This window comes from Plectropomus leopardus, chromosome 1 (genome assembly GCF_008729295.1).
Source record: "Plectropomus leopardus isolate mb chromosome 1, YSFRI_Pleo_2.0, whole genome shotgun sequence".
NCBI classification, from domain to species: domain Eukaryota; kingdom Metazoa; phylum Chordata; class Actinopteri; order Perciformes; family Serranidae; genus Plectropomus; species Plectropomus leopardus.
This window is the reverse complement of record NC_056463.1, coordinates 21,017,788-21,045,422: the sequence shown is the minus strand read 5'-3', so window position 1 is coordinate 21,045,422 and position 27,635 is coordinate 21,017,788. Positions and strand designations below refer to the sequence as shown.

General features: G+C 41.5%; 3 protein-coding genes across 4 annotated transcripts; 1 reads left to right on the top strand and 2 right to left on the bottom strand.

Moving 5' to 3' along the window:
* Nucleotides 1-245: 245 nt before the first annotated feature.
* Nucleotides 246-4,890, bottom strand: nudt21 (nudix hydrolase 21). The gene is made up of 8 exons (XM_042496448.1): nt 4,821-4,890; nt 4,595-4,730; nt 3,259-3,459; nt 3,094-3,157; nt 2,920-3,009; nt 1,646-1,721; nt 1,357-1,471; nt 246-762 (listed from the first exon to the last, which is right to left on the bottom strand). Exons 2-8 carry the CDS (start codon nt 4,714-4,716, stop codon nt 741-743), a joined length of 690 nt encoding a protein of 229 aa, XP_042352382.1. The 5' UTR covers nt 4,717-4,730; nt 4,821-4,890; the 3' UTR covers nt 246-740.
* Nucleotides 4,891-5,998: 1,108 nt separating this feature from the next.
* Nucleotides 5,999-13,499, bottom strand: LOC121949764 (cell wall protein DAN4-like). The gene is made up of 8 exons (XM_042495557.1): nt 13,365-13,499; nt 12,338-12,441; nt 11,764-12,214; nt 11,585-11,677; nt 9,876-9,912; nt 9,553-9,624; nt 8,085-9,470; nt 5,999-6,581 (listed from the first exon to the last, which is right to left on the bottom strand). The coding sequence occupies exons 1-8, from the start codon at nt 13,461-13,463 to the stop codon at nt 6,286-6,288; spliced, it is 2,538 nt and encodes an 845-aa protein (XP_042351491.1). The 5' UTR covers nt 13,464-13,499; the 3' UTR covers nt 5,999-6,285.
* Nucleotides 13,500-16,911: 3,412 nt separating this feature from the next.
* LOC121949914 (transcriptional repressor CTCF-like) lies at nt 16,912-24,152 on the top strand. 2 transcript variants are annotated; one of them, XM_042495882.1, is made up of 13 exons: nt 16,912-17,074; nt 18,359-18,637; nt 18,756-18,938; nt 19,073-19,445; nt 19,552-19,722; nt 19,892-20,025; nt 20,122-20,242; nt 20,331-20,480; nt 20,815-20,975; nt 21,064-21,246; nt 21,354-21,489; nt 22,385-22,528; nt 22,711-24,152. In XM_042495882.1, exons 2-13 carry the CDS (start codon nt 18,380-18,382, stop codon nt 22,962-22,964), a joined length of 2,268 nt encoding a protein of 755 aa, XP_042351816.1. In that variant the 5' UTR covers nt 16,912-17,074; nt 18,359-18,379; the 3' UTR covers nt 22,965-24,152. The 2 variants fall into 2 exon arrangements, with proteins under 2 accessions (XP_042351816.1, XP_042351737.1); XM_042495803.1 differs by having other exon boundaries at nt 22,708-24,152.
* The last annotated feature ends 3,483 nt before the right edge of the window (nt 24,153-27,635 follow it).

Below are 27,635 nucleotides of genomic sequence, written 5' to 3'. Positions count from 1 at the left end.
CAGGGCAAAGTCTCTCAGTTAAGCACTGAAAGTGAAAAACTAATCTGTCAAACAGTTAATGGCTGCAAACTTTAGACTTATGAGCAATGTCAAATTAAAACACCAGCATTTGTTTCATCATTGGAATATCTCTGATGCTTTCTACTCAAAAAAACAATAATACACGACACTGATTTCAAATGCAGAGTGACTTTTTAACATTAGTTTCTACTGTGACTGTTGAACAATTTAATATAATAGTGCCGTCTTGAATGATGTGATAAACTAAGGAACCAAAATTAGAGCTTACTTTGACACTTAATTGTTATCAGTCAGCTACACACTTTGAACTTTATAAAAACATACTCAAAGGACTTCTTTATTAAAAAGAAAAAAATACACAGACTTGTTACAGGTTAAAACAACAGGAAACACAATGATGTAGTTTGTTTAATTAAACATTGGCCTCCTCTGAGAGGACATAAAATCAGATTCGTAACATACTAAGATACAGACTTGCATACTACAAAACCAGAAGTTTCTCAAGATTGAAAAAAAAACCCAAAAATGACATTTTCATTATCTTCTTCAAACAGTACAAACACCCCTGTGAACTGTCAATATACTTGACATGACAAGCTTTTCTTTTGTGAAAGTTGAGCCAAAGATGAGAAGTATTTTTTTCTCCACATTGTCTCTCGTCTTCACTCACACAGGACTGCACTCACAGAGACAGCCAGACAAAAGTCTGCTCACTCAAGTTAGTTGTAAATGAAGTTGAACCTATAAAAAGACAATTATTGCAAATGTTATTGGTATGTTACGAGATTATTTTTCACAATAATGTCAATGCATTTTTGTCTCTTTAAATAAAAAGTTAAAATTAAATGTTCTTCTCTGTTAAAGGCAACCTGCAGAGTTTTTGTGCATTTTTTATGAGTGGAAAATCTCCTGCACACTGTCTCACATATCTGTTTAATATCTTAGTCTTAACCTTGAATCTTTATCTGCAAATACTGCGTGTTTGTGTCATCCTCTGCCTCCTGGTCTGTATTAATAGGAAGCTGTGATGCAGTCTTCAGTGTCGTCCTCAGACACTTCAGAAGGATGGCTGCTATCTGAAGAAGCTTCTAAGTAGTCTCTTGACTCATCATTTTCACTGTGCCTTTATAACGTTACATTACAGTCACGACAGAAACATGCAAATCTAATAAATTAGTTACAGGTTTTGTCAGTAATTAAACAGAACTCATCCTCTAACAAGACAGTTAAGGTTTCGTTTGATTCCAGCCCTTCACTTTTTAATTTAGCCACAGTGAAAATAAGCAGAAAAACAGCAGTTCAGTTTAGGCTTTTTACATATGACATAAAGAATACCTGCTCAACAGCTGCGGTAGACTGGAAATGATTGGTCCGTATCCAGGAGCGTTGTCATACAATTCAAACAGCGGTGCTGCCACCAGTTTATAGTTCTTGGGGACAGCAAACAGCGCTGTAGAAACATGAATCACAGGTTTCCAAACAAGAAAAAAAATACAGCAAAATTATGGTACATTTTTCATGGCCCTTCTCTCCTTTTATTTACACTTCTGTCCACTATATATTCTCTACTTATGTATATTTCTGAGATCAAATTATTTCACGAGTTACGCTGTGATGTACTGACCTTTTTCCTGCAACTGAACCAGGAATAGCTTCTTGTGCTCCTTAGGTTTGGTGATGTGAGCTGGAATATACGGATACTGCAAGACAAACAACTTCAGATCAGTTCACATTAGAGAAATAGACGGCATCACGACCGACTGACCACGGAGACTTCAGCCTGGGATTCAGAGCGCTTTCTCATGTGTCATTCTGGATTAATGAGAAAATGGCAGCCATCTACAATACGTTGTAGTCTGTAAGTGATGTGTTGTTTTTTGCTGTACAGCGGGCACAGTCACACATGAGTGACCACTGCCTGCAAAGGTAATGTCTGTGCTGCACGAGGGCAGTACAAGTTGTCCCATGTCTGTCTACCAACTCACCTCAGCCAGGCGACTTCTCTCATGTGAGGCAGTTTGTATTTTTTATGGCTAAAATTATACAATATCAGTCGGTTACACAAAGAAGCACTCAGTGTCTCCTCGTCACACACTTCTCTGCTACTGGTTGATGCTGCGACTTTGACGATCAAAGTTAATCAAAAGCTTAATTCCACACGATGCCAAGATGCAAATTTGCTTTGCCACCAAAACCAAATGTTTTATTCGCCCCTGTGGTTGCAAAGAATGGAAGTGAACAGGAGGCAAATATTCGCCAATGTTAATTTCACACGTGTGACCGTGTCCTAACAGTGACTCCACACAGTTTGGAGCATCTGTGTATGAAGTGACTCAATGCTTGTCTGACACAGCGGCCAGGTTTTCTCATTATCTTTGAGAATTTAAAAAGTACCTCACATTATTGTTGGGTTTGCAATTAAAGTGAAAATAACTAGGACTACGACCAATCCTCAAAATCTTATATAAATCTCTATATTGTTGGCTGTTCTTTGCCATGTATTTTGGATATTAAAGCTCAAAGAAAGAAATGGACGATAGAGGAGTTAGCGGTGGTCACAGCTAGATGCAGCTTCTTCATTTAACTAACAAATTCTAGATTTAACATTGCTGTATTTAAATGAACTCTATTATGTATTGTATTTTGACATATTAAATTTTGACATAATATATGTATACCTATTGTCCCTTTGTGATGTTTTTGTCTTGTTTGTTTTTATGCTGCTATACGGCCCTTCTTTTATAAGGAATGACAAATGCTGACCAGGAGCTGCTAAAACATTTCATTACTGATATGTTAATGCTACCCTGCTTTCTAATAAAATATTTGAAATTATGTCTATTTAAATGTTACTTCAGTTGTCCTCAAAAGTCAGCACTGACATTTGTGTGTACGAACCTGTGGAGGCTCAAAGTTGGGGCGCCACCAGTTGCCGATACAGTCGTCAATCACCCAGTCCTGCTTCACGCCGTCTTGCCGTCCGAGAATCTAACATTAAAAGGAAAGATAACAAGGTAACCTCTACAATCGTCACAGCAACTAGACGCTCAAACTGTGCTGTGATGCAGCTACCTCCGTCATCAGGCGTTTCAGACCCTCCACCTCATCTTCTCCTGGACTCAACTCTCCCCCAGGCCTGCAAGAGTGACACAAACTGTCAGAGGACTGTTCAGTCAAAAAAAAAAAAAAAACACTTCTGCTGCTTCACACAGGAGCCTCTGAACATCAACTACTCACAGTTTGAAGAAGGTGGTGCCCAGCTGCAGCAGTAACACATGAGGCAGCCTGTGTTCATGGACGATGAGAACACCCTCCACCGTCCTACGCATTCCCATCTTATCAAACTCTTCCCGCATCCGCTGGAATCGTGCAGCCACTGAGCTGTCCTTCTCATACAGAGGCTCCTTAGTGCCGAAGGTGTAGTTAGTAAGAGGGTATCTGAAATGCAGATTACACACATGAAAAGTCATTAAGTAGGAATAATTACAGTGTGCGCTGTATCTATATGCAATAAAAAGTAAAACTGTGATAAACACTAGAATTATATAATTTTGATGTAAAGATGCAATAGACCTTTTTTAAAGAGATTTAAAAAAAAAGACTGCTTTCCTGGATGAAATTAATGTTTTTAAAAATCTTTAATATGTCAGAAAAAAATGACACGTGCACATCACAATTTCCTAGAGCCTAGAGTCTTCAAATAGCTTATTTTATAAGACAAAGAGTTTTAAAAAAAATGGAGACAATGACCAAATTCTCAAATTTAAGAGGAAGAAAATTTCAAATATTTGCATATTCTGTAAAACTAATTGTTTCAGCTCTACATCCAAAACTAAATTTATTTCAGGATTTTGTCAACATGCTGCATTGTAAAATAAATAATTAAATAAAAAAGACTTAGAGTTTGGTTGGGCAGAACTTGCAATATAAATACATCAATTTTTGGCTTTTGTGACATGCGTTCTGTTTTTGTTTTTTTTTTTTAATTACAATTTATGTACCAAATAAATAAGGGAGGGGGAAAAAATAAACATTAAATTTTACTCTTTTTTTTTAACCTTACTTCAGTCGGGGAAGACCCAGGAAACCAGTAAATATTAACATTTGAGAAGCTAAAGCCTGTGATTTTTTAATGTTTTACTTATTTTTGCATAAGCTTGACTTCAAACGATCGTTGTAAATACATTTTCTCTCAATCAACTACTTGATAAATTAACTAATCATTTCAGCTGTGTCTTCATTTACGTCAGTTTCAGACCTGATTAAAAATGTTCAGAAACTACGTGACTGCTGAGTGACACAAACAATGAAAGAGTGTTTAGCCATTTTTAGAAACATATTTGAAAACTCATATATTTGGAAAACAACCAAAATCAAAACAAAACTGAGGCCACATGATGTCTGCAGATGTGCTGTGTGAAACACATTGTTGTATGTCACAAGGATCTCCAGGCTGCTGTATGGCGCTAAATCAATGCTGCGCATCACACACAGGTAGCTAACTGAGGTAGTCACGTTGGTTTTACGGTTAGTACCGCACACATTTAGTATAATCCGCGGTGCACAGACTCACAGGTTGATGGTCCTCTCCAGTGTGAGCGGTTTCGCAGGCCCGCTGATGTATTTGTTCCCAAACTGAACGGAACCACCGCGCGGCCAGCCGGCCGCCGAGCGACTGGGAGGCACGACCGACATCTCTACCGTGAACCCTGCGACGATAAACCCTCCTGCGGTTAAACCTCAGGCTGAAGGTGGTTTTAAATCGCTGGATTATCTAAATATTAAAATAAACTCCTTACAATTGTGTGGACAGTACACAACAATTTCGCCACCGTCGTTTCCCTCGGCCCTCCTCTTCCGGGTAAAGTGTGTTTTCCGGGCGAGTTTCCTGCCGGCGACATCTGCTGGTCTGGATGATGAACAGCAACTGCTGCAGTATAACATGGCGCTGTTAAGATTTCCACTCTAGTTTTTGGGGTTTTTTTTAAAGTCAAACTTCAAAAACATTTTGTGGATAAGGCCCAAGATACCCTTGTTAATAGCTGTCTTCATATGATTTAATTTGACACAAGAAGTACACATTGACTTTTTGAAAAGTATTTTAGGGACTGTTGATTATGAGGAGGTAGTGCAAAGAGGGGTCGGCATATTAAAAAAATTAAGCAATTTTGGCATACAAAATGGTTGTATTTTGTCTTTATTCTACTGCCGATTATGAGAGAAGACAATGACTTCCAAACAGGTTTGGAAGGCATATTTTCTTTAAACATCACCAAAATTATACCATTTTTAATAGCCAAAAACTGTAAAAACAGAACGTATTTTAAAATTTCCGATGGTCTCCAATGGACACATTATGTGGGAAGACCGCATCCATCAGAAAACAAAATACAAATCTGAGCTTGAAATGGTGGAATTTCATGAAAATCCCTTTATTCTGCATGTCTTGTTAATAATTTTGGGGGAAAAATGAACCATTTATATTTGGATGTAGCCCCTTTGTAATCACCAACATTTTGACAAGTATTTGATAGGATATAACTGAACATTTAATTTCTCAGTTTTTTGGAATTTAGTTACAGAACTCAATTAAATTCAACTAGTTACTCCCCAACACTGTGTGTATTTAATTTCAGCATAAAACGTCCTTGATGGTTTGCTTACTATCTGTTTTGGTTTTTGCTCAGGCTATTAAAATCTGGCACCGAAGATGATAGTCGAACAGAAAAAGTGATATAACCATCAGTGATAACAACTGAGCTATCTTCGTGGCAACAGAGGAAGACCACGAGGTCCAGAAAAAGCAGGTGTACCTTGAGTGAAGATTTTCTTGTCAGAAAACATTACTTTTTGTTAGAAATAATGTATTCAGACATTTAAAAAAAAAAAAAAACAGAGAGAAGGACTCAGTCAATTCAATAATCCATTTAATAGTCATAACTATGTCTCTTATCCATCTATTGTAAACATGGTGTATTTTACCACAGTAGTTGTCTTATGGTACATAATCATACGTGCAATGCAAAAATTCAAACATAAGTTAAAAAAGGACAAAGACACTGCTGGATTTGTTGATTACATCACACCAAGGGGATCTCAGTTCTTTGGTCCAGTGGCCCACCCTTTGTGGTGTGCTGCTGTAATGTGGTGGTCCCTGTAGGAAGTGCCATGGATCGTCCCCCCCTCCCTTTACCCTTTACTGTGGCCTCTCCTGCCGCTGTCACAGTAGTTGGTCCCGTGTTTCGACATTTAATCATTTTTGAATTACTTCTCATCCTCTGACTTGGTTTCTTCTTGTTTTGGACCTTCTATCACCTCCTTGTCGCTTTGCAGGTCACCACCTTTTCCTGATGCAGGTTCAGTTGTTCCCACTTCTGATTTCATCGTGTCTTCTTCGGGTTTCACACTTTCTTCCTGCACTTCTTTCATTATCACTTCACTGTTAGGAGTGAGAGCTGGTTTCTCGTTCTCATTCTCGCTCTCCTTCTCACCATCGACTTTCTTGCTCTCATCCATCTCAGTTTGCTTGCTCTTTTGAACCATCTCAAGCTCCTCGTCAGCTGTTGAGAGAGGAATATCAAAAATTACTCAATTCAGTTTACACTACCATACACCAATAAGCCAAAACATTAAAGCCCGGGATGAGTGAGGTGAATAATACCTATCATCTTGTTATAATGAAGTCTTCTGCTAGGAAACCTTGGGTCCTGGCATTCATTTGGATGCCAGTTGGAGGAAAGGAACATTCAAAATAAGATCTCTTCTCTGTCCAGCCTATTTCTCCAAGACATAACTACGCTTAATACAACACCAATATGAAATTCTGATCATTTTTCATACTTATTAAATTCAGCTCCTGAAAAATAGCCTTTTACTTTTCTCAGACCAATTCTAATTTAAGATCTTAGTTCTTCCTCTTTCACTGTAGTATTCTGTATTTGTCTGAAATAATCGGCTCTTGAGATAACAGTAAGATCCAAAAGAAAACTTGAACACGTTTTCTTCTTTTGCTCCTTATTTCTCCTAGATCTAGGAGAAGCTGATTTATTTCTTTACACAAAGAAAAGACTATTATGTACACCAACATTTTCATCTGGGCACCTGACACATTCTTCCAAACATAGGTACCCCCCCCCCAGGTTGAGGCATGGACACAGGCATGCTCAATCAGATTAGGATCTATGGCCACTCCTGAGCAGTCTTTGCTGCGTGGCATGATGCATTTTCCTGCTTAGGGGCCGCCACCACTGAAGAATGCCGTTGCCATGAAGGGTAATTGGTCTGCAACAGTGTTTGTGTGAGGCGAGTGTGTCAGGTGGCATCCACATGAAAGCCAGGATCCAAGGTTTCCCAGCAGAAGATTGCATTGTAACAAGATGGCCTATGTTATTTGCTTCATCTGTCATCTGGGTTTAATTAAGGTCCCCACACTTCCATGATCCCCACACCTCCATGATTTTTCAAGGACCCATAATAACATTTCCCTTTCAGAAAAGCATGCGGTGTCACTGTGTCTAAAGCACCTGTTGGCTTGGTTACGGTGCTTTCCTGCACACATATAAAAAACGTCACCACATTACTCATACCTAACCTGTTTTAAGGGAAAGGCTTGGCCCGGATTACTCCAATATTCCATTTGTATTAGGTAGCAGATGCATTTTTTTGAGTTAATTTGCCATACTTCACATCACTCAACCTTCAATTCAACTATTGTGCATCAAAATGTCGATGCTGAAATAATATATTCAACACACATTAGAGTGTAAAAATGTCAACAGCTAACTTTTACAAAATAAATTTGCAGTTACGTTACATTATGTGGAAGGTTATCCCCAGGAAATGAATTTTACAATTAAAATCCCGTGACTTTTCCAAAACTTTCAACGATTTTGACCAACTCCATGACTTTTCCAGGCCTGGAGAACAAGATTGTGAAATTTTATGACTTTTCCAGTTTTCCATGATCATGGGAACCCTGTTTAATGTTGTGGCTGATCTGTGCTACAGCAGATGAATACATATAAGCATACATTATATACCCACAGAAGTTAAAACTTACTTACCCTTGTCTGCAAGCTCTACGCTGGATCTTTCTTCAGGAAATGTCTGCAAATCATTATCCTGGCCTGGACTGTCATTAGAGGGGGCTGGACTGCTCAAATGGTGAGAAGTAGCACTTGAGTTATCAATAGTTGATGCGAGGGTAGTGCTGACGTTATTAGTGTAAGGTGGGTCTGAGTCAGTCATGAGTGGGGAGCAAATTGCAGCTGCAGTAGCTGCACTGGTGGTGGATGTGGTATCTGCACGGTTTAAACTGGTGGCGGTGGAAGTGGTGTCTGTGGGGTTTGTTTCACTGGACGAAGTGGAGGGAGCAGCAATATCTGCGGGGCCAGGGGTGGCTGGGTGAGTAATGTTGGAAGCAGAGATAGAGTTCATGCAGTCGGTGGATGTCGGGCTTGTAGTGGTAGTGGAAGAGGTGGAGATGGTGGGAGGCAGGGCAGGAGAGATCAGGGTGGAGTGAGAGGTAATGGAGGCAACAGGTAAAACTGCAGTTGTGATGGTATCACTTGAGTTAGGAGGTGGAGATGTTGTTTTAGTGACTGATGAAACTAAAGTTGCAGAGCTAGTGGAGGTGACTAAAGTGGGATCATCACAACCTTTAGTGGCTAAATTGGTGGTAGCAGACAAGCCCAGTGGCAGATCTGATGTGCTGGTGGAGGGTGAAGAAACCGTGGTGGTGACAGAAATAGCTGCATCACCACCAGCAGCAGGAGTAGCATCGACTGAGAGAACACCATTTGGCTCTGAGAAAGTCGATTTAGTTGACAGGGTTGTTGATGTTGTGGAAACTGAGCTTTCATTGCTGGGAGCAGAAACTGTTTCTGAGGTGGTAATGGAAGGCATAGTTGTGGTTGTTGAGTTTGAAGTGACAGAGAGGCTTGGAGTGACGGACTCAGAGGAAATGACTGAAACAGGGGTAGGGGGCTCTGTGGGTGTAGTGGTGCTTGTCGTAAAGGTGGAGGTGGGTGGTTCAGTGGTAGTAGCATTAGCTTCAGGGATAGACGGTTTTCTGTCAAGCTCTGTAACATTCGTGGGTGTTGTGGCTGCTGCAGTGGGGTTAACAGAGTCAGTGCATATATCTGTGTCAGAGGGAGATACAGTACTTGTAAAATCGGTTGAGTCAGGGACTGAGTTTGAGATTGTCGGTACAGTAGGAGTGGTGGTAGTAGTGAGTGCAGGAGCAGCAGGAGTTGACGGAGCTGCAGTTGGAGTCAGTTTAGTGGGCATGTTTGTCTCCGCTTCCTGTATTTGGGCTAGCTCGTTCTCAGGTGTGTTGCGGCCAGATGTTGTGGGGGGTGGACCTGGCTTGATAACAGGCTTTGGAAGCAAAGCAGGTTTCCCAGCTGACTCGTGTGCTGACACACTTGGGCGAATTTGATGCCTTGTATCTACAAAAAAAAAAAGAATGTGCAAATTACATTGCTGATCGCACACATACTGTATGAGAGTGAATCAGTGTTTGTGTTTCACCTGAAGATGCAGACATCGTTCGAGGTTTTGTGAAAGTCGGGGGTGGCTCAGGTTTACTATCAATGATAGTACCTGAGACACAAAGATAATTTAACAGAGGAATTCATTCATTATTATTTCACTATAATAGATGAGAGCAGTCTTATCAGTCCAATGAAAAATCTAATCATTTTAATAGAGAAGTGATCCATGTTAAAAAGTCTCTCCCTTTGATAAAAAAAAAAAACCCTCAACTTCAAAGATTAATTCTGCTTCATTAACACTAAGCTAGAGTAGAGAGGAGTTTAATCATATTAAACATCAAATAGATAAAAGGAACTTACCTTCAGATTCAGCTTTTTTCATCTCTCCCTCGGGATTCTACAAGAATAAAAAAGGCATTTTAACACGTATGATGACTCCTGCAGCATAGTGGGCTTGGGCGATATCAAGGTATTACAGTATACTGGGGTATTTAAACATCCCCAGGGTATGATTTTCAATACATTCAAAAACAGAGATGCTCCTCTTCTAATAAACTGATACGGAGATGCTGTATTAAGTAGATCAAGTACACAGCACATGCCACCAGAGGTCAGTCTCTACTGGTGGAACCATAGACTTTATGAAAAAATGGACAATGCATCTCCACCACGCCCCCAGGAATGCTGCTCAGCCCTGCCTCCTTTTTTTTTCAGTGGCCACTCGCGGTGTTGCAGTGAAAAATTCGTCCACAGCCTAAAAACATTTATCCAATAGGCCACCATTGCAAGAGACACGTCTGTAAAACTGTTGACAGACCCCCTCAAACTGCAAACAAGGTCAATTATGACACTTTCTAATATAAATTTTTAGTCAACTGTGGTTTCATATTTGTAAAACTTTCCTGGAGCTAACAAAAGCAATTTCAAATTCTGTAACATCATCACAATGGAAAGTCTATGAGGCAGGACCTCGGGGGTGGAACCAGTGGAAGAAACACTACTGCACATATTCAGTGGGCCACATATTGCAATAGTAAACCTGGAAGCTAGAAAACTTTTTGGGGGCGTATGCGCCATGCAACTGACTCCGCTGGAATGAATAGGCACCTTCTTGGCATCGGCTATCAAGTTAATATTATACATCTATGGGATAACAGAACGAGAAAGAACAAGAAATGCAGTGGTCCCTCTTTAGGAGTATTGCCGCATAATTTTTTCTTGATATGACTTAATCCATCTTCAAAAGCAGTTTAGGCCTATTAGCCATGATTTTATTCAGCATATCATCTCCGTTCAGCCCACTGATGTGTCAGTGTCCATCACAGCAACAAGTGTCATTGGCTCCTCCAGCAATAAAGGTGCTCAATTCCTCTCTTTTAAGAGACAGTATTTAAATCAAACTGCAACCTGCAGAGATAAAAAAATGTAGACAACATGAAAACTGACAAAATCTGCACTTCCTTTAATGGCCACTTGAGGCTGGCCCCAGAAACAAGTCAGTCCCTAAAGACATCCATGAAATGCCAAACATAACAGCAGAAAAAGACATGTTTACAACCTGGTAAAAAAGACGGTTTTAGTCTCTTTGCCTAATTTCAACATTCATGACAACTTTACTGGGGATGACTTTTTATATAACTCACCTGTTTACATTTAATTAAAGCTTATAGTTTTGCAAGGGCGGGCCCCTTTGAGTGACTCTCTCTGCAAATTTGTCCTCAGCTTCTCAGTCAGATCCACCCCTCACTCCTCCACAGCATCAGCGTCTTGCCCAAACACGGGTGAGACATGGGTGATGTTGCAGTAGCTATATCCGTTATTTTCACAGTCTGATTTAAAACCAGCCACACTTATCCAAGTTGGCTAATGGCATGTTAGAAACACAGCATTGTAGGCTAGACAATTCTGTGTGACAATGCAATACTACTGTCACAAGTAAAAGAAAAACACAAATACCATCATACTGTATATTGTCTACTCTGGTGAAAGGTCTGGAGGGTATGAAAAATAGATACCACCCAAGCCAATAGTAAACATATCCATGAATTCAGACAAACACATTCACGCACCTGTGTCTCTCCTGGCTGGGCTTTGGAAACTCCAATGCGTTGAAGCATGAGATGGAGTTTCTGTTCAAAGCTATGTTGGCCTTCAAATTGTTTCTGAAATCACCAACAGCAGAGTAGTGAGTGCTTTTCAAAATGTATATACTAATCTAAATCTAGATTTAAATTCTTCAAACATTCACCTTGTTTCTGGCATTGGTACTCCCTGCAGCTGCTGATCCAGACAGCAAAATGAGAGACTGGGACTTCCCCTCTCTGAGAGCTCGGCGGGGAGGCACCGCTTCACCCCTCAGCTGAGCGCCAGGTGTCTCCTGAACAGCTGACTCTCCAGTAACAGCACCGGGATTTTCCTTCGCTTTCTCCTTTTCATTTTCCTTGTCGTGCTCCTTGACTCGGTCCTTATCTTTTTCCTTCTCGGCTCTGGCAACCTCCCTGAGAGGGCGAATGAGATCAGCGATGGAGGCCTTTTTGGGTCGCCCCTCCTGGCTCGCCTCTGATTTCAGACCTCGTCTCTTCTTGAGTGTAAAGAAGTCACCAAGCTTCCTCCTGAGTGTTTTCGTAGGGGGTGGACAAGGGACAGAGCTGGCAGGAGCCACTTCGTGCACTGTGATGGATTCCTCATCTTGCTTTTTCCTACATAAATGATCATATTCTGTATATCAGTTCTGCAGTATACTTTTACCAAAACAGTATTGTTAGTATCTAGACTAACTAAATATGAAGGAAGCAGCTAATCAGGCAGCTGTTGATACTCACAGTGTATCAGTAGGAAGTACTCTCTTAGTAAAGAACTCTTCAACTCCTTCATCCACTCGCCCCATGAGCTCAAGGACTTCATTGTCACTCTCTATTATCGTCTCCTGATCACCACACATACACACAGAAAAGCGTTTCACAACAAAGATCAACCTGATGCTGAAGAGCAACTTGTATCACATATAACTTTACATTACATAACCCTCACCTCAGAAAAACCCACACACTTTGGCACTAGTGTTTCTTCTGCCTCTATAGGTGTATTTTGGTTTGAACCTCTCATCCAGTCATGCTACAAACCAGCCTCCTGGGAGTCAGTTGCTCAGTAACGTACAATGGGGGGGCGTCACTGGATTTTACATGCAGAATGAGAGCAAGATAACTAATTTTGCCGATGTAGGTAATGTGATATCAAAATTGCAGCCATACAGCGTTGCATCATCCTGATCATATTAACATCTGTAGCCACAAGTAGGAATAAAAACCAGGAGGTTGACTGCAGAACACAAATTTAGCAGAAGTCACCGTTACATGATATCCTGTCAGGGGAATTGCTTGAATTTGGTTTCCCTGGCCATCGGCTCAAAGGGAGTGACTGTATGTCTACAGACTAACAGCTCTGTGACAACATGATCAGCTCAGTGGAAAATGGAGATGATCACACACATTTTGATACAAATCCATGAGAATTTTTTTTAAAAAGCAGGAGCTTTTTTTCAGTGAGAGAAAGAAGAGACATTCAGAGGAAACTAGCACTGGATCTCATCCATAGTCATCACGCTCTTACACACAGAAAATACCAAGTGTGGGTTCATCAAACAGCCGGTGACCGGTACAATGGGACTGCCTTATTCAAGCAGGGACCAGGCATCTTTTACAGCACTCCCCCTCCATCCTTCCCTTCCCCCTGCCTCTCCCCTCTGTACCCTATTACATCTCCCCTCTTCCATTTTCTCTCCTCACACACACCACCTTCCCCTCACACTCCCATTTTTACAAAAACCTCTCTGGTCCTCCTTCACAGTACCTGTGGTCTGCAGGGACGGTAGTTCAGTTTTTGTCGGTGAGGTCTCGGTCTGCTCTGGGTGTAGTGCCTGAGCGCTGGTCCGCCCAATGGCAGCTCCATTGGGGAGACACGGCACGCTGTTGCTGTGGCTCTCTGTTGCTGAGGCACCGTTGCTAAGAGCACGAGCAGCAGCAGTATGTAATGCCTCCACTGAGGTGGGAGGGGCCAGGCTGGCCAGACTGACAGATCTGACAACAGAACCTCGCCTTTCTCTGCCCCCTCCCCTCTGAGAGGAAAACCATGAGAAAAGATGGTGATAAAATAACAAGAGGCAGCGAGAGAGAGGGAGGAGAAAAGTGACCACTCTGACATTTGTTTCATCCCTGCATCCTAACCCAGGACAATCATATGTAAACCAGTACACTGTAATGGGAAACCCTGAAATGGACAAAATGTTCTGTTGGTTATGTAACAAATTAATAATTTATTTTATATGCGGAAAAGATGCTCTGAAATTCAAAGTGAGATGTCTCACCAATACCAGAAGAAACTGTACTAAATAGTCCTGAGAGGATTGTTAGATATCTTGATAATGAGCTGTAAGATTTGCTCAGACACCATAAAATAAGACACAGGCACACACCCACAAGCAACAGTCTCTATGTATCTTAATTATACCACTAATACCTCTGAGGGTGTGTGCAGGGAGTTTCAAGGGAATTGTTTTTGAATATTTGATATTTAAACAAGGCAACTCAATTCCCAGTTTTAAACAAATATAAATGTATAATTTAAACTGACTTTAGTGGCAGATGATAAAATAATTTATATCATTCAACTTTGATTTATGACAGCCAGAGCCACACAATTTGTCCACAGGGATCATATTTCTTTTCTTTTTAAGAAGGGCTGTTTCCCGTCTAAGCGGTTAACTCTAAACCCAGCGTAACAACCCAGAAATACAGTAACTTGTTTTCCACTTAAGAACCCACATCAGGTTTTCTGTGTGGAGTACCAACATCAGCTATTTATAGTGCTGGAGTGCAGATGTGATTGGTTTGTCGAAGTGAGATGTTTCTCAAGTTGGATCGCACTGGTGACCGTTTTTGTAGCTTGGATGCATCCGTCATGTTAATTAGATCTCAATCTCGCCTAATATGCTCATATATACATATAAAAATAAAACCCTATATGGGAATATGTTTTTGTTGTACAACTGTTAGCTGATAAAATATTGGGAAAAAGTCAAGACCAAATGAGATAACAATTATGATGAAAGGTAAGCCATTGTTACCATTTTGTTTTTTAGCCAGAAGTGTTACTATTTGGGCGAGAGGCTGCAGCTGTGGAGGAGTGAGGGGTGGATCTGACTGAGACGCCGAGGAATCTATCGCCAGACAGCTTGTCACTCAGAGATTTCCCGCCTTAATCATGCATAACTTTAGGCCTTGATGACAAGTAAACGGGTGAGTTACATTAAAAGCCACCCCCTGTAACGTTGTAATGAATGTTGAAATTACCTATAGAGACCAAAACAGTTTCTTGTATTGGGCTGAAAACATGTTTATTTCTTCAGCAAAGCTGGGCATTTTAAAATTGGGCCTGAGGGGGTTTTACTCTGTTTTGGAGCCAGACTCAAGGGGCCATTGAAGGAACTACAGTTCTGTGGCTGCTTCAGTTTTTAGCGGTGGTGTGTCCAGTCTTTTTTTTACTGGGGTGGCCCAAGTCGGGCACCAACTTATGCGGGGTGGCATAAAGTACAAGCGCTGCTGCAGGCACATGTGTCGGCACAGCTCAAACTCAGCATTTTTGTCTCCACTATCCACACCTACTTTTCTAACACATAACTGCCTCTCGGGTTTAAGTCTGAATTGCACAAATACACAAAAAATAAGTTTACTAGTTAAACATTGAACACTGAATGGGCAGATAATCAGCCAATCAGATTTCAGGCCACTCCCTAGACACGTCCCTGAGTCACCCTTAAACAAACCGAGCACAGAAAATAAGAGGAAAATACCATATATGTATAATAGTAATAACTATATATGCCAAAATAGTGCCTATTCATTCCCATCGAGTTGCTGCCTGATACATGAAATATACAGGCAGAGGACAGAGACCCAGCAGAAAAATACATAACCACACACTTCTAGTGGGTTATGAGTAATGACTGAGATGGATTACTTCTACATAAGTCTGCACATTGTTATTAGGAATATCCTGCCTAGTATACCTTTAATAAGCACTCTAACAGAAGAAACTCACTCTCTCCAGAGCGATAATGTGCAGGGAAAAAAAAGAGCACAGCCAGACTCAGCCAGGGACGTTACCAGAAATGTGGGCAAATCAAGTTGATTTCAAAAACATAGGAAGAAGGCAATATGAAGCTCAAGAGGAAATAACAAAATATTAGCAAAACCCCAAACAACAACAAGCAAATCACCAGATTTTTTTCTTTGAAAATGTTGGCATACAAAAAAGAAAAATACAGCAGGTGTGTACTTAAACTAACATTTCCCTATTTTTCATACATGGACCCACCCACCCCACCCCACCTGATTTTTTTTTGGATGAAAAATAATTTAAAATTAAAATTATTATCATTTTAAATACAGTTCTCCCAAAAGGTTTTCCCCATCTTTAAAATAAAATGTTTTTCTAAATCTACTAATTCCTTGCAATTTTGGGGGAGGTTTCTTGCCAAGTTGCTCATTGCCTTGTTCCCATGTTTTTGAAAGAAATCAAACCAATTTCCTCAGGCTTCAAAGGATTAAATACTCATGGAAAGCATCTGAAGGAAACACAAGGGATGTCAGTCCAGGTGTCAAAGGGTGTAAACTTACTCTCTTTGTACTTGTATTAACCACCAAGGCACACCAAGCATTTCTATTTTCTTCTTAATTGTCACAGAGTCCTAATTAAGGTATTTAGGGCGAACACAATAAACAATATGAGATCAGTATACATTATAGGTTTTTTCATTATATAGCAAAATATATACATAGAGAGGTAAATGAAATAATATACCCTACAGCTCATTTGGCCCTCGCAGCACTTTAATCTGGTCAATGGCATCAGGATTTTTGACTGTGCCAGTTTTTTTTCTACATTTTCTTGGTAATCCACATACTCTGATACAGTACGGATATTTTTTTGAATGTGAAAACGTCACCATCAGTTAAACTGTGACACAAATAAATAAATACAGATCCCTGAGGATGGATGGAGTACAATCACGACTCTCTGTGTTGTAAGCAGGTTGTGAGGGCTCACCCTAAACCTACAGCATTCACACTGCCCTCTTGTGACTGACTTTGCGAATTGCTTTAATTCACAAAATGTACTTGTAACCCCGATTTAACAATGAGCGAACATTGTCGAAATCACGTCGGGACGAAAGTGGTCAGTAAACTGATCACTAATCTGTCAGCTGTCTCGATCGTTATCGTTATCGCTCCGGCTCACCACGCCCACGCTGGATTCAAATCTGGCGCCCATCTCCCTCAGCCTCGGCCTGGCCACGCCCCTTCACTCCCTCGGGTGCTCTGTCTGCGCAGCCGCGGTAGCTCATAAGGGCCGCCATTTTGTGTTGGGCCCACTCTTCCTAAGCGGGAGAAAATTATTAGTCCGGCGCTCAGCACGTACGGACGTTCACACCGGGCTCGAGGGGAACAACCACATGCGCCGAGGACACAGCTGATTATAACCGGGAACAGAAGCAGTCGGGAGTAAGTGCAGCCGTTACTGTGCCTCCAAACACGGAAACGTTTTTGTAGGAGCCGTCGCCGGCCTCTAGGTGTCACGGTAGGGCTTACCGACCAGGCGGCTGGCGGGGGGTGTTTGTCTCCCTCTATCGTTGTCCAAAATGCACTAAATCTATCTATAAACTGTAACTCCCCGTCTCGGTTGTGCGTTTTGGTGCTTTTAGGCTGATATTTTGTGGTCTTCGCGCGGGGATGGCAGTGTTTTTGAGTATTTCTGTTTTAAGTTAGTTCAGGCCTGACGTCCATCTTCTCGTGCCCTTTGTTTCCTGTTTTCAGACGCTCTCGCGCCTCCCGAGTTAACACGAGTTGATGTTTAAGTAGTTTGCATCGTTTTTTAAACGATGTAGCATTTTTAGACCGATAACCCGTACATCCATACAGATATGTTGCGGAGTAATCGTTCTCGGAATAAGAAAACAAAGTGACCTCGAAGTATCGATTGATTGATCGGCGGGTATCAATGGCTAATCAACACACGAAGACGTCAACAGTCACTTTCAAAAAGTTAAACGTTACCTCACTGCTAGATAGTACTACAATGGGAGTATGCATGATAAACTATCGCGGTTTACTCACTCAAGTTTTATACTCTAGGCTCCAAAGTATTACTTTTCCTGACCCATACTCTACTCTGCACATTCAACCGGATGTTCAGGGAGATATTTTTTAAATTAGAGCAGAAATAAATCAGTATATTTCAGGGTGTACTTTTTTAGATTTCCATGGTGAATGTCGAAATTCGTGGTCGCTATGGTGGAGGGACCCCGTGCTTTACAATAACATGTAAACTGTTTTGTGATCATTGGCTTTATAAATAAAATTGAATTAATGATACACAGATCTGGGTCGATTTAATGATAAACTATACCACCTAGGCAAACTGAAAACGTTGATACATATTGTCATATTTCAGATAGGCCCTTATTTTGAAATTCCCATGTCACGTCTGACGGCTTCTTAAATTTAAGCTGTGTCAAAATGGGGCCTGTTTTTCCTGTATATCGACCACATGAATGTCCCCCTAATGTCAAAATTCACAACTTGGTTATCAGAAATTTAATGAGAGATCTAAATTCAGACGATGATAAGCAGCCAAGAAAGACACTGTAGCTCCCTTAAGTGCAGTTTATTATCAAATCCACTGATGCGCTAATAAACTGCACTTAAGAAATGTGGACCGTTCTTTTTATGTGATATTAAAACAATATAAGTCTTCATCACTTTTTAATACATATCCTCTCTGTTAAGGGTGTTAGTTGCCCGATTGCCATGGAGGGCGAGGTTGTTTCCATGGAGACCACTCAGGCCGCTGTCCTGGCTCCTGAAGGAAAGGTGCTGCCGGAGGGTGGAGAGGCTTTGATACAAGGAGCAGCCATAGCTCCACAGGGGGAGGTGGCTGAAAACATGGAGATGATGGTGATGGACGCTCTCGATCCGACCCTGTTGCAAATGAAGACGGAGGTGTTGGAGGGCGGCGGCACAGTGACTGTTACTGGTGGAGATGAGGGTCAGATCATCACGCTCCAGGTTGGTATTGAACACATGCTAAGCATTGATGTTTCATGTAATGTTGGATTATCAGTAACTGGTCTTGAAAAGTTTTTGCCGTGCGATGAGGTTGAAAAGCTTAATTCTTTCCATGTAGGTGGTGAATATGGAGGAGCAAGCTGGAGCTGCGTTAGGTCTGGGCCAGCTTCAGCTGGTTCAGGTACCTGTCACAACAGCGACCGTAGAGGGACTCCAGGCCACGTATGTTGATGCTACAACCGTTAACAAAGACGCAGAGCCGGTTATTTGTCACACTCTCCCCCTGCCTGAGGGCTTCCAGGTAAGAAACAACTCTGAAATGCAGCATAATGAGAGCGTCCCTTCTTGGTTACGCCCTAATCTTGGCACACTCTGTAAACGTTTTTGTTTAAAAAAGCGTGGTTTCAACAAGACATTTGTAATGCTTTCTTTTAGGTGGTTAAAGTGGGTGCTAATGGTGAGGTGGAGACAGTAGAGCAGGAAGAGCTCCAGGCAGCCCACGAAGAGTTTCAAGAGGTGAGGGGAGAGGCGGAGGAAGAAGAGCCCGCGGAAATAGAGGCCACTGTACCTCAGCAAGACGAGCAAGAATGGGCCAAGGATCCAGACTACCAGCCCATCGCCAATGTCCGTACTAAAGGGAAGAAAGGAAAGAAGAGCCGCCTGCGCTACGGAGAGGGCGACCGTGACATGGATGTCTCCGTGTACGATTTTGAGGAAGAGCAGCAGGAGGGGCTGCTGTCTGAAGTGAATGCAGAGAAGGTTGTGGGCAACATGAAGCCACCAAAGCCCACCAAGATCAAGAAAAAGGGTTAGACTTTGACACGACTTTTCACATGATTGTGAAAAGACACATTTTTAGGTTGTGCTTTGGTTATTCGATGTTCCGCTTTATAATCCTAAAATGTCGTGTCCAGGTGTAAAGAAGACGTTCCAGTGTGAACTGTGTAGCTACACCTGTCCGAGGCGCTCCAACCTGGACAGACACATGAAGAGCCACACAGATGAGAGACCGCATAAATGTCACTTGTGCGGACGGGCCTTCCGAACTGTCACGCTGCTGAGAAACCACCTCAATACACACACAGGTAATGCAAAAAAAAATAAATAAATAAAAGCTACATTTTGTAATAATGCAGATAAATTGGTAAGTTTCCTGTCTCATAACTTGCCGGCAGGGAAATTCACTTGGATGTGGTTATGCCTCCATTACGTTAGCACCACACACTCAAGAGTTTCTTTGTTCCATTTCTTCAGGCACTCGGCCACATAAATGCACAGATTGTGACATGGCATTTGTGACCAGCGGCGAATTGGTGCGTCATCGTCGCTACAAACACACACACGAGAAGCCCTTCAAGTGCTCCATGTGCGACTATTGCAGCGTGGAGGCAAGTAATCACATGCTCATCCGTTTTCATTATTTCTTTTTATGTAATTTACACCCCCAGAAAATTGTTTATTTGTATTTTTCTCTCTCTTTCTAGGTGAGTAAGTTGAAAAGGCACATCCGCTCTCATACAGGGGAGCGACCCTTCCAGTGCAGTCTGTGCAGCTATGCTAGCAGAGACACTTACAAGCTGAAGAGACACATGAGGACACATTCAGGTAACATACATGCAGCTTCTAAAAAGAAGGCTTACTCCCAGTGTAAGAAGAATACCTCACTTACTAAATTCTCTCCTCTTTGATGCAGGTGAAAAGCCGTACGAGTGCTACATCTGCCACGCCCGATTCACTCAGAGTGGCACCATGAAGATGCATATTCTGCAGAAACACACGGAGAACGTGGCCAAGTTCCACTGCCCACACTGTGATACTGTCATTGCACGCAAGAGTGACCTTGGTTAGTTATGCTTTGCCATTTTTGTTTGACTAAATGCAATCACATGCAGAAAAAAGTGGAGAAGGTTCTGGGAAGGCTTGTATTTATGTAGTTCTTTAGGAGTTGGGTACTATTCACATTTTTGGACACCCCAAAGTGCTCTTTTCCAATCACGCATGGACCGTGTGTCTGCTTGCTTGTGTGTGCTTGTTTGCTCATCTTATTTTCTGTTTAGACACAACTGTCAAATATGTGGAATAAGTGCGTAACTTTAAAAAAATGAAAGAGCTCCAGGGCTGACTGCGGTAACAAATTTTGTTAGGCCACAATAACATGTCTATTGTCTCTATTCCAGGCGTTCACTTGCGGAAGCAGCATTCATTTATTGAGAAGGGAAAGAAATGCCGTTACTGTGATGCTGTGTTTCATGAGCGATACGCTCTCATCCAACACCAGAAGACCCACAAGAATGAGAAACGCTTCAAGTGCGAACAGTGTGACTACTGCTGCAGACAGGTGTGTGAAAAGTGGAATATGAAACATGTGTGCTGTGTGAATTTCTTCATGCTAAATGACAAGTCATCCTTGATCTACTACCTCACAGGAACGCCACATGGTGATGCACAAGCGGACACACACTGGGGAGAAGCCGTTTGCCTGCAGCCAGTGTGATAAAACATTCAGGCAGAAGCAGCTTCTGGACATGCACTTCAAGCGCTACCATGATCCCAACTTTGTCCCCACTGCCTTCGTCTGCGTCAAGTGTAGCAAGACGTTCACCCGCAGGGTAAGACTGAGCTCTGTTATAGCACACACACACACACACACACACACACACAACCTGTTTTCTACAGTAGATCGCTGAGTCGTGATGGTTACTTGTGTGCTCCACAGAACACCATGCTGCGTCACAGTGAGAACTGCACTGGCGAAGTTGAAGAAGAAAATGGGACTTCCACACCCAAAAAGGGTCGTCGAGGCAGGAAGAGAAAGATGCAGTCCAGGAGGGACGACGATGATGATAACACAGGTATTATAGACGTAGTGTGGGACAGTCCCTCCATTTGATGTCTGAATATGCAGTTAAATTTGGTCAAAACTGTAAAAAGCTGTCATGGGCGTTTGCGAATTTTATTTTCCAAGTCTGCTCAAAATGCTCATAAAGATATTGGGTTAGTCAATGGAGTCATCGGTCTCAATAACATATTTTGATAAACCACTTGGTATTGAAGATTGTAGAGGATCAGACACATTTATTGCTTTAAGTTGGCACATAAAACTCAACCAAGACGCAACTCAGCATAGTGGTGGTTCAATTGCGTTAAAGCCTCTACACATCAAACTATCATCAAAGCACTAATGTGGTGATGAAGTCCAAGTCATGTGCCGCCTGTTCCACCAGAACAGACCGCAGAGACTACAGTCAAAGGCCGACTAGCACATACGTTCTGTGCCTGCATGACAGGAATAACAGTAGTCTGTATTCATCAGCAAAAAGGGAAACCGTAAGACCGACGGGACACTAGTTGGCCAGTTTGCACACGAATAACACAACCCATTGTCGAAAGAACAAATTATATTTATCATGTGCTTGTGAACAACAACACAAGTCACACTCTAGTCTGATTTAAAAAGTCTGGACCTCACACCTTCTTGACTGTAGTCATTTTACTTTCCTCACATCTGTTTCTCTTCTTTTGCACTGATTTGAACTGCAAATCATTTCATTGCCAACAGGCTTTGCTGTCTCGTGACACCCATTCAACATGCTGAATCGGGAGTGTGGGACAAACCAAATAAATATATAAACATAAGGCGACAGACGCCAACCGACGGCCCGACATTGACTAACCGCTAACCCCAACTTTGTCATCAAATGCGCTTATGTCATGTAATGTCTGATATCCTTACCCATCCATCATTAGATGGAGAACTTGATGAGGCAGAGGAAGAAGAGGGGCTGAGTGAGATTGAGGTGGATCAGGCCCCACCTGTTGTCCCTATCCCAGCCCCTGTGGAGCCACCGGTCAAGAGGAAACGTGGTCGACCCCCGAAGAGTAAACCAGACGGTAAGAATCTCACTACGATGTTTTGGCAGCATTTCTGAGCCACACAAAGTGAGACTGGACAGCTGCTAACGGACTGTTAGTCTGATCCTTTCTAGTTTCCTTCAATTATTTGTTTTAACAGAATAAAAAGCATATTTATATCTTAAAGTTGAGAATCTGACCTGAAACTCTCTTAACAGCGGCTGCCATCATCCGTGTGGAGGACGAGGCCACCGGAGAGGTGGACGACATCATCGTGAAGAGGGAGGTTGGCGCCGACCATGATGAAGTCAATGATGATACCGTCGAGGAGGTGGTGGTCGGCGGAGGGAAGTCGACCATCCAGCTGGAGGAGTTACCCCAGGAAGAGGGGGCAGCACAGGAGGTGCAGCTGCCTGACGCCCCACCTAACGGAGACCTGACCCCTGAGATGATCCTCAGCATGATGGACCGGTGATGGATGCGAGGGTCAAACCTGTAAACACACACGCGGAGACAGACCCCTGATCACGTCTTCATTTTTAATTCTTGGCATTTAGGATTACAAACACTTTCATCCTGCACAGAAACAAACATCACTGTTGTAATTTAAGATTTACTTTTTAATCATGTATTGATAAAAAAGCTGGATGAATGGAAAAGATTTTTAGTATGGATTTATCTACCAAAAAAAAAAAAAAATCAGTACGTTGAGTTTGGGGTGGCTGTAATTGACAGCAGTATCGAATCTTGTAGAGCGCAACGGTCTGCTAAATATGAACGACGATATGAATGACTCCTCCCTGAATCTAGACTTTGTCTGTAATTCTCAAAAAAATGTCTTTTCTTCCCTCTGTTGAGTAAAAGTTGTAAGTAGATTGTAGGTTACCCATAATGTGGACCATATTTCCAATCAGTGATCAATAATCCTCCCTGAAGAGCTCCATGTACCTCTCAGTTTGGACAGACAACTGCCTTCCAGTTAAATTTAAAGATGAAAATGAGGAGTACATTTAGGTTAGAAGTCACCAAATCAAACGTGATACTGCCGTTAATCACAGCCACCGGAAGATTAAAAAATTATTTTCAATTTTTGATTTCTTTTTCTGCAGTTAGTAATTCCCTTTTTTTTTTTTTTTTTTTAAAAGCCAATTCTAGTTTTTAAAAGCTTAATAGACTGCTTATCTTATGCTCCTTTCTTGCTACTGTAACACCCCTAGATGACTTGTATGTACTAAAATTGTCACTGAGAAGTGCGAGGAAAGATTGTTGTTTTGCTCCCTCTTTGTAGCCATTCCACTTTGGGTTGATATTTTCCTTTTGTACCATTGGCAATGCAATGCTACATAGCAGCTTGAATGACATTTTAATAACTGTGTGGCGGATGGGAACAGATGTATGACTGTACAACCAATTTAAAAAAAAAAAAAACAGTAGACATTGAGACTGATCTGTTTGGTTTCTGCGGCTAATCTAAATCATGGATATTTAAAATCGGTCTGGCTTTGGAGAGGTTAACATGCTAGTTGTACAGGTATAGCCCCAAAGCATTATGGTTAGAAACATTGTTTATGTAAAATTAGCTGAGAAACAACTGAGTGGTAACACAAATGTCAGTGTATTTTGCTTGCAAATCTATTTTATTAAATGGACAACTTGATATAAAGAGCTTCACTCATTTTGTATGTATAAACAACAGAATCACGAGACATCAGTGGGGTTGTCTAAACAGCTCTATTCCTCACACTGGTATTCTTCATTTATACCCAACTTTCTGGCATTTTATTTTTAGCAATTTTGACTTAAATTCCAAACTAAACTTTTGTGCGATTGTGAGTCACAGGATGCATCTCCTCTGCATGACCATGGGCTGGCTCTAATCCACTGAAAAGTCAATTGAGAGTTTTGTAGCCTTCTTCTACACACACACACATGTAAACAAAGACCTAACTGCCTTCACTTACACACTTTTGACAGCTGAGCTTAGTTTTGATAAATGTTACCCATCAGTTAAATGGATTTCTTTCAGCTAATGGGATCCTCACTCATGCTTTTAAATCTTATGGTGTCACACTGATACATAACTATGATTTGACTGATTTCATAAGGCATGACGCAAAAACACTGAAAAACTTATTGCATGTGATATGTCACATGGATTCATGTGGGAAGAGCCTGCTGGGGCCAATTAAAATGCCTTCACTGGTATTCCATTATACTTTTCCATATTGTTTAGGTCATTTATTCTCTAGTGCTGTTTCATGTACCAACAATATCAGTAAACGGCTTCAATGGTAATTGAAGAAGATGCGCTATGTGCCTTAAATCGTACAGGAATTAAGGACATTTTAATTTAATTTCAAGTTGAGTGTTTTCAGAATCCTAATTGCCATTGTGTTAGCTGTCAGGCTGCAGACACAGAGGCTTCACACATGCACTGAGCCCCAGTTATTGGCCTCGGGTTATACTGAAGCGAGGCTGCAGAGTTCCTGTATTATATGGTTACACTTGTGTGCTTACTGGTTTCTGAAACATGCATTTAGTGTAAACGACGACAAACACGAAGACGAGATGTTGGTACAGCTCTGAACAAGTTAGCTCCGTGATTTTTGTTTGTCCCGGCGACAGATATTTTTAGTCTGGGTGGTTTCTGCGGTGAAGGAGACTCCTAGTCATGCAATACGTCGCTGTAACTGTAGGGACTGTTAGTTATTTACGACAGGGGAGGAGGTGGTGCAAAGAGTGAGAGGCATTTTAAATAGTTTAAGCACTTGGGGGGGTACTTTGGTTTTTATTATTTTGGCTTAAAGAAGTGTTATACAAATGTAAATGGCTGTATTGTATTTATTTCACTGCCAGATTACACCATTTATCAAAAGGTAGAAACAATTAGAGTGGGTACAGAAAGTATTCAGACCCCCTTAAATTTTTCACTTTGTTATATTGTAGCCATTTCCTAAAATCATTTAAGTTCATTTTTTACCCCTCAATGTACACACAACACCCCATATTGACAGGAAAACACAAAATTGTTGACATTTTTGAAGATTTATTAAAAGAAAAACTGAAATATCACATGGTCATAAGTATTATACCCTTTGCTCAGTATTTAGTAGAAGCACCCTTTTGAGCTAATACAGCCATGAGTCTTTTTGGGAATGATGCAACAAGTTTTTCACACCTGGATTTGGGGATCCTCTGCCAGTCCTCCTTGCAGATCCTCTCAGTTCTGTCAGGTTGGATGGTGAACGTTGGTGGACGGCCGTTTTCAGGTCTCTCCAGAGATGCTCAGTTGGGTTTAAGTCAGGGCTCTGGCTGGGCCGTTCAAGAACAGTCACAGAGTTGTTGTGAAGCCACAGCTGAAAAACCCCCCCACAGCATGATGCTGCCACCACCATGCTTCACTGTGGGGACTGTGTTGGACAGGTGATGAGCAGCACCTGGTGTTCTCCACATACCGCTTAGAATTAAGGCCAAAAAGTTCAATCTTGGTCTCATCAGACCAGAGAGTCTTATTTCTCACCATCTTGGAGTCCTTCAGGTGTTTTTTAGCAAACTCCATGCAGGCTTTCATGCGTCTTGCACAGAGGAGACTCTTCCGTCGGGCCACTCTGCCATAAAGCCCTGACTGGTGGAGGGCTGCAGTGATAGTTGACTTTGTACAACTTTCTCCCATCTCCCGACTGCATCTCTGGAGCTCAGCCACAGTGATCTTTGGGTTCTTCTTTACCTCTCTCACAAACACTCTTCTCCCTCGACTGCTCAGTTTGGCCGGACGGCCAGCTCTAGGAAGGGTTCTGGTCGTCCCAAACGTCTTCCATTTAAGGATTATGGAGACCACTGTGCTCTTAGGAACCTTAAATGCAGCAAAAAAATTTTTGTAACCTTGGACAGAGCTGTGCCTCACCACACTTCTGTCTCTGAGCTCTTCAGGCAGGTCCTTGGACCTCATGATTCTCATTTACACTAACATGCCCTGTGAGCTGTGAGCTCTTATATAGACAGGTGTGTGGCTTTCCTAATCAAGTCCAATCAGTATAATAAAACACAGCTGGACTCCAATGAAGGTGTAGAACCATCTCAAGGATGATCAGAGGAAATGGACAGCAACTGAGTTAAATATGTGTCACAGCAAAGGGTCTGAATACTTATGACCATGTGATATTTCAGTGTTTCTTTTTTAATAAATCTGCAAAAATGACAATTCTGTGTTTTTCTGTCAATATGGGGTGCTGTGTGTACATTAATGAGGAAAAAAATGAACTTAAATGATTTTAGCAAATGGCTGCAATATAACAAAGAGTGAAAAATTTAAGGGGGTCTGAATACTTTCCGTACCCACTGTATAACAGAAATTATTGTTGGAATTTCGTTTAAATTTCTGACGGGGAAAAAAACCCATACCCAAATCTAAACTTAAAATAGTTATGTTTCATTAAAATCACTTTGTTATACATATCTTATTTAAAATTTAGCCCCAAATTAACTGCATTAACTTGACAGTGTGCAACAAATTTGCACAAAGGATTTTTCCCTCAGTTTTTCCTTTGAAAACAGGGTGAGTTTTCAAAATCTTAATTTATGGTGGAGGGAGGGTCATGCATTTTCCCTACATCACTTGGGGAGGCTGAAGGAAAAATATTTGTAGTTTTGGGAAGGTAAAAAGTCACACCACAGCCACCCTCCTCTTCTGATAAATAAAAAAACGGTCCCAAATAAACTTCTATAACATACACTTAGTCTGAAAGATAAGCATAAAGACTTAAGTTGTGGGTTCAATATTTAACTTAATACCCTAAAGTAGTTAGCTCCATGTCTTTGATCATCCTGACAACAACTTTTTTGAGTATTTGAGGTTTCTGAGGTTTGGGAACCTCCTAGTCATGCAATAGTTGTAGAAGTCACTGTAACTCTGGCTAAAGCTTTTTATTGTTGTAGCTAGCTGTGAGAGTGAAACACAACAACTGCTGGATTAAAACTTCATTTAGTTCAGTTACCCCAATGTAATTAGTCAGCGTAGTACAGCTAACTCAGTGAGGTTATTTAGCCAGTGATAGCGACAGCAGCATTAAGTGTTAAAACTTTGTTTACCCGTCGGTAGATGAAATTAACTCTCTTTCCAGCTTTCCTTTCGTCCGGTTAACGCCAC

Coding starts and splice junctions, on each gene's coding strand:
- LOC121949914 (XM_042495803.1), top strand. CDS start 18,380: ATGGAGGGCGAGGTTGTTTCCATGGAGACCACTCAGGCCGCTGTCCTG. Junction 20,026..20,121: donor GCGACTATTGCAGCGTGGAG/GCAAGTAATCAC, acceptor CTCTCTTTCTAG/GTGAGTAAGTTGAAAAGGCA. Junction 22,529..22,707: donor CCCGAAGAGTAAACCAGACG/GTAAGAATCTCA, acceptor CTCTCTTAACAG/CGGCTGCCATCATCCGTGTG.
- nudt21 (XM_042496448.1), bottom strand. CDS start 4,716: ATGTCGGTCGTGCCTCCCAGTCGCTCGGCGGCCGGCTGGCCGCGCGGT. Junction 1,472..1,645: donor GGTTCAGTTGCAGGAAAAAG/GTCAGTACATCA, acceptor ATGTTTCTACAG/CGCTGTTTGCTGTCCCCAAG. Junction 763..1,356: donor CTACCGCAGCTGTTGAGCAG/GTATTCTTTATG, acceptor GTCTTTTTATAG/GTTCAACTTCATTTACAACT.
- LOC121949764 (XM_042495557.1), bottom strand. CDS start 13,463: ATGGAGCTGCCATTGGGCGGACCAGCGCTCAGGCACTACACCCAGAGC. Junction 12,215..12,337: donor GTACTTCCTACTGATACACT/GTGAGTATCAAC, acceptor TCATTTATGTAG/GAAAAAGCAAGATGAGGAAT. Junction 9,913..11,584: donor CCCAGCCAGGAGAGACACAG/GTGCGTGAATGT, acceptor TTATTCTTGTAG/AATCCCGAGGGAGAGATGAA.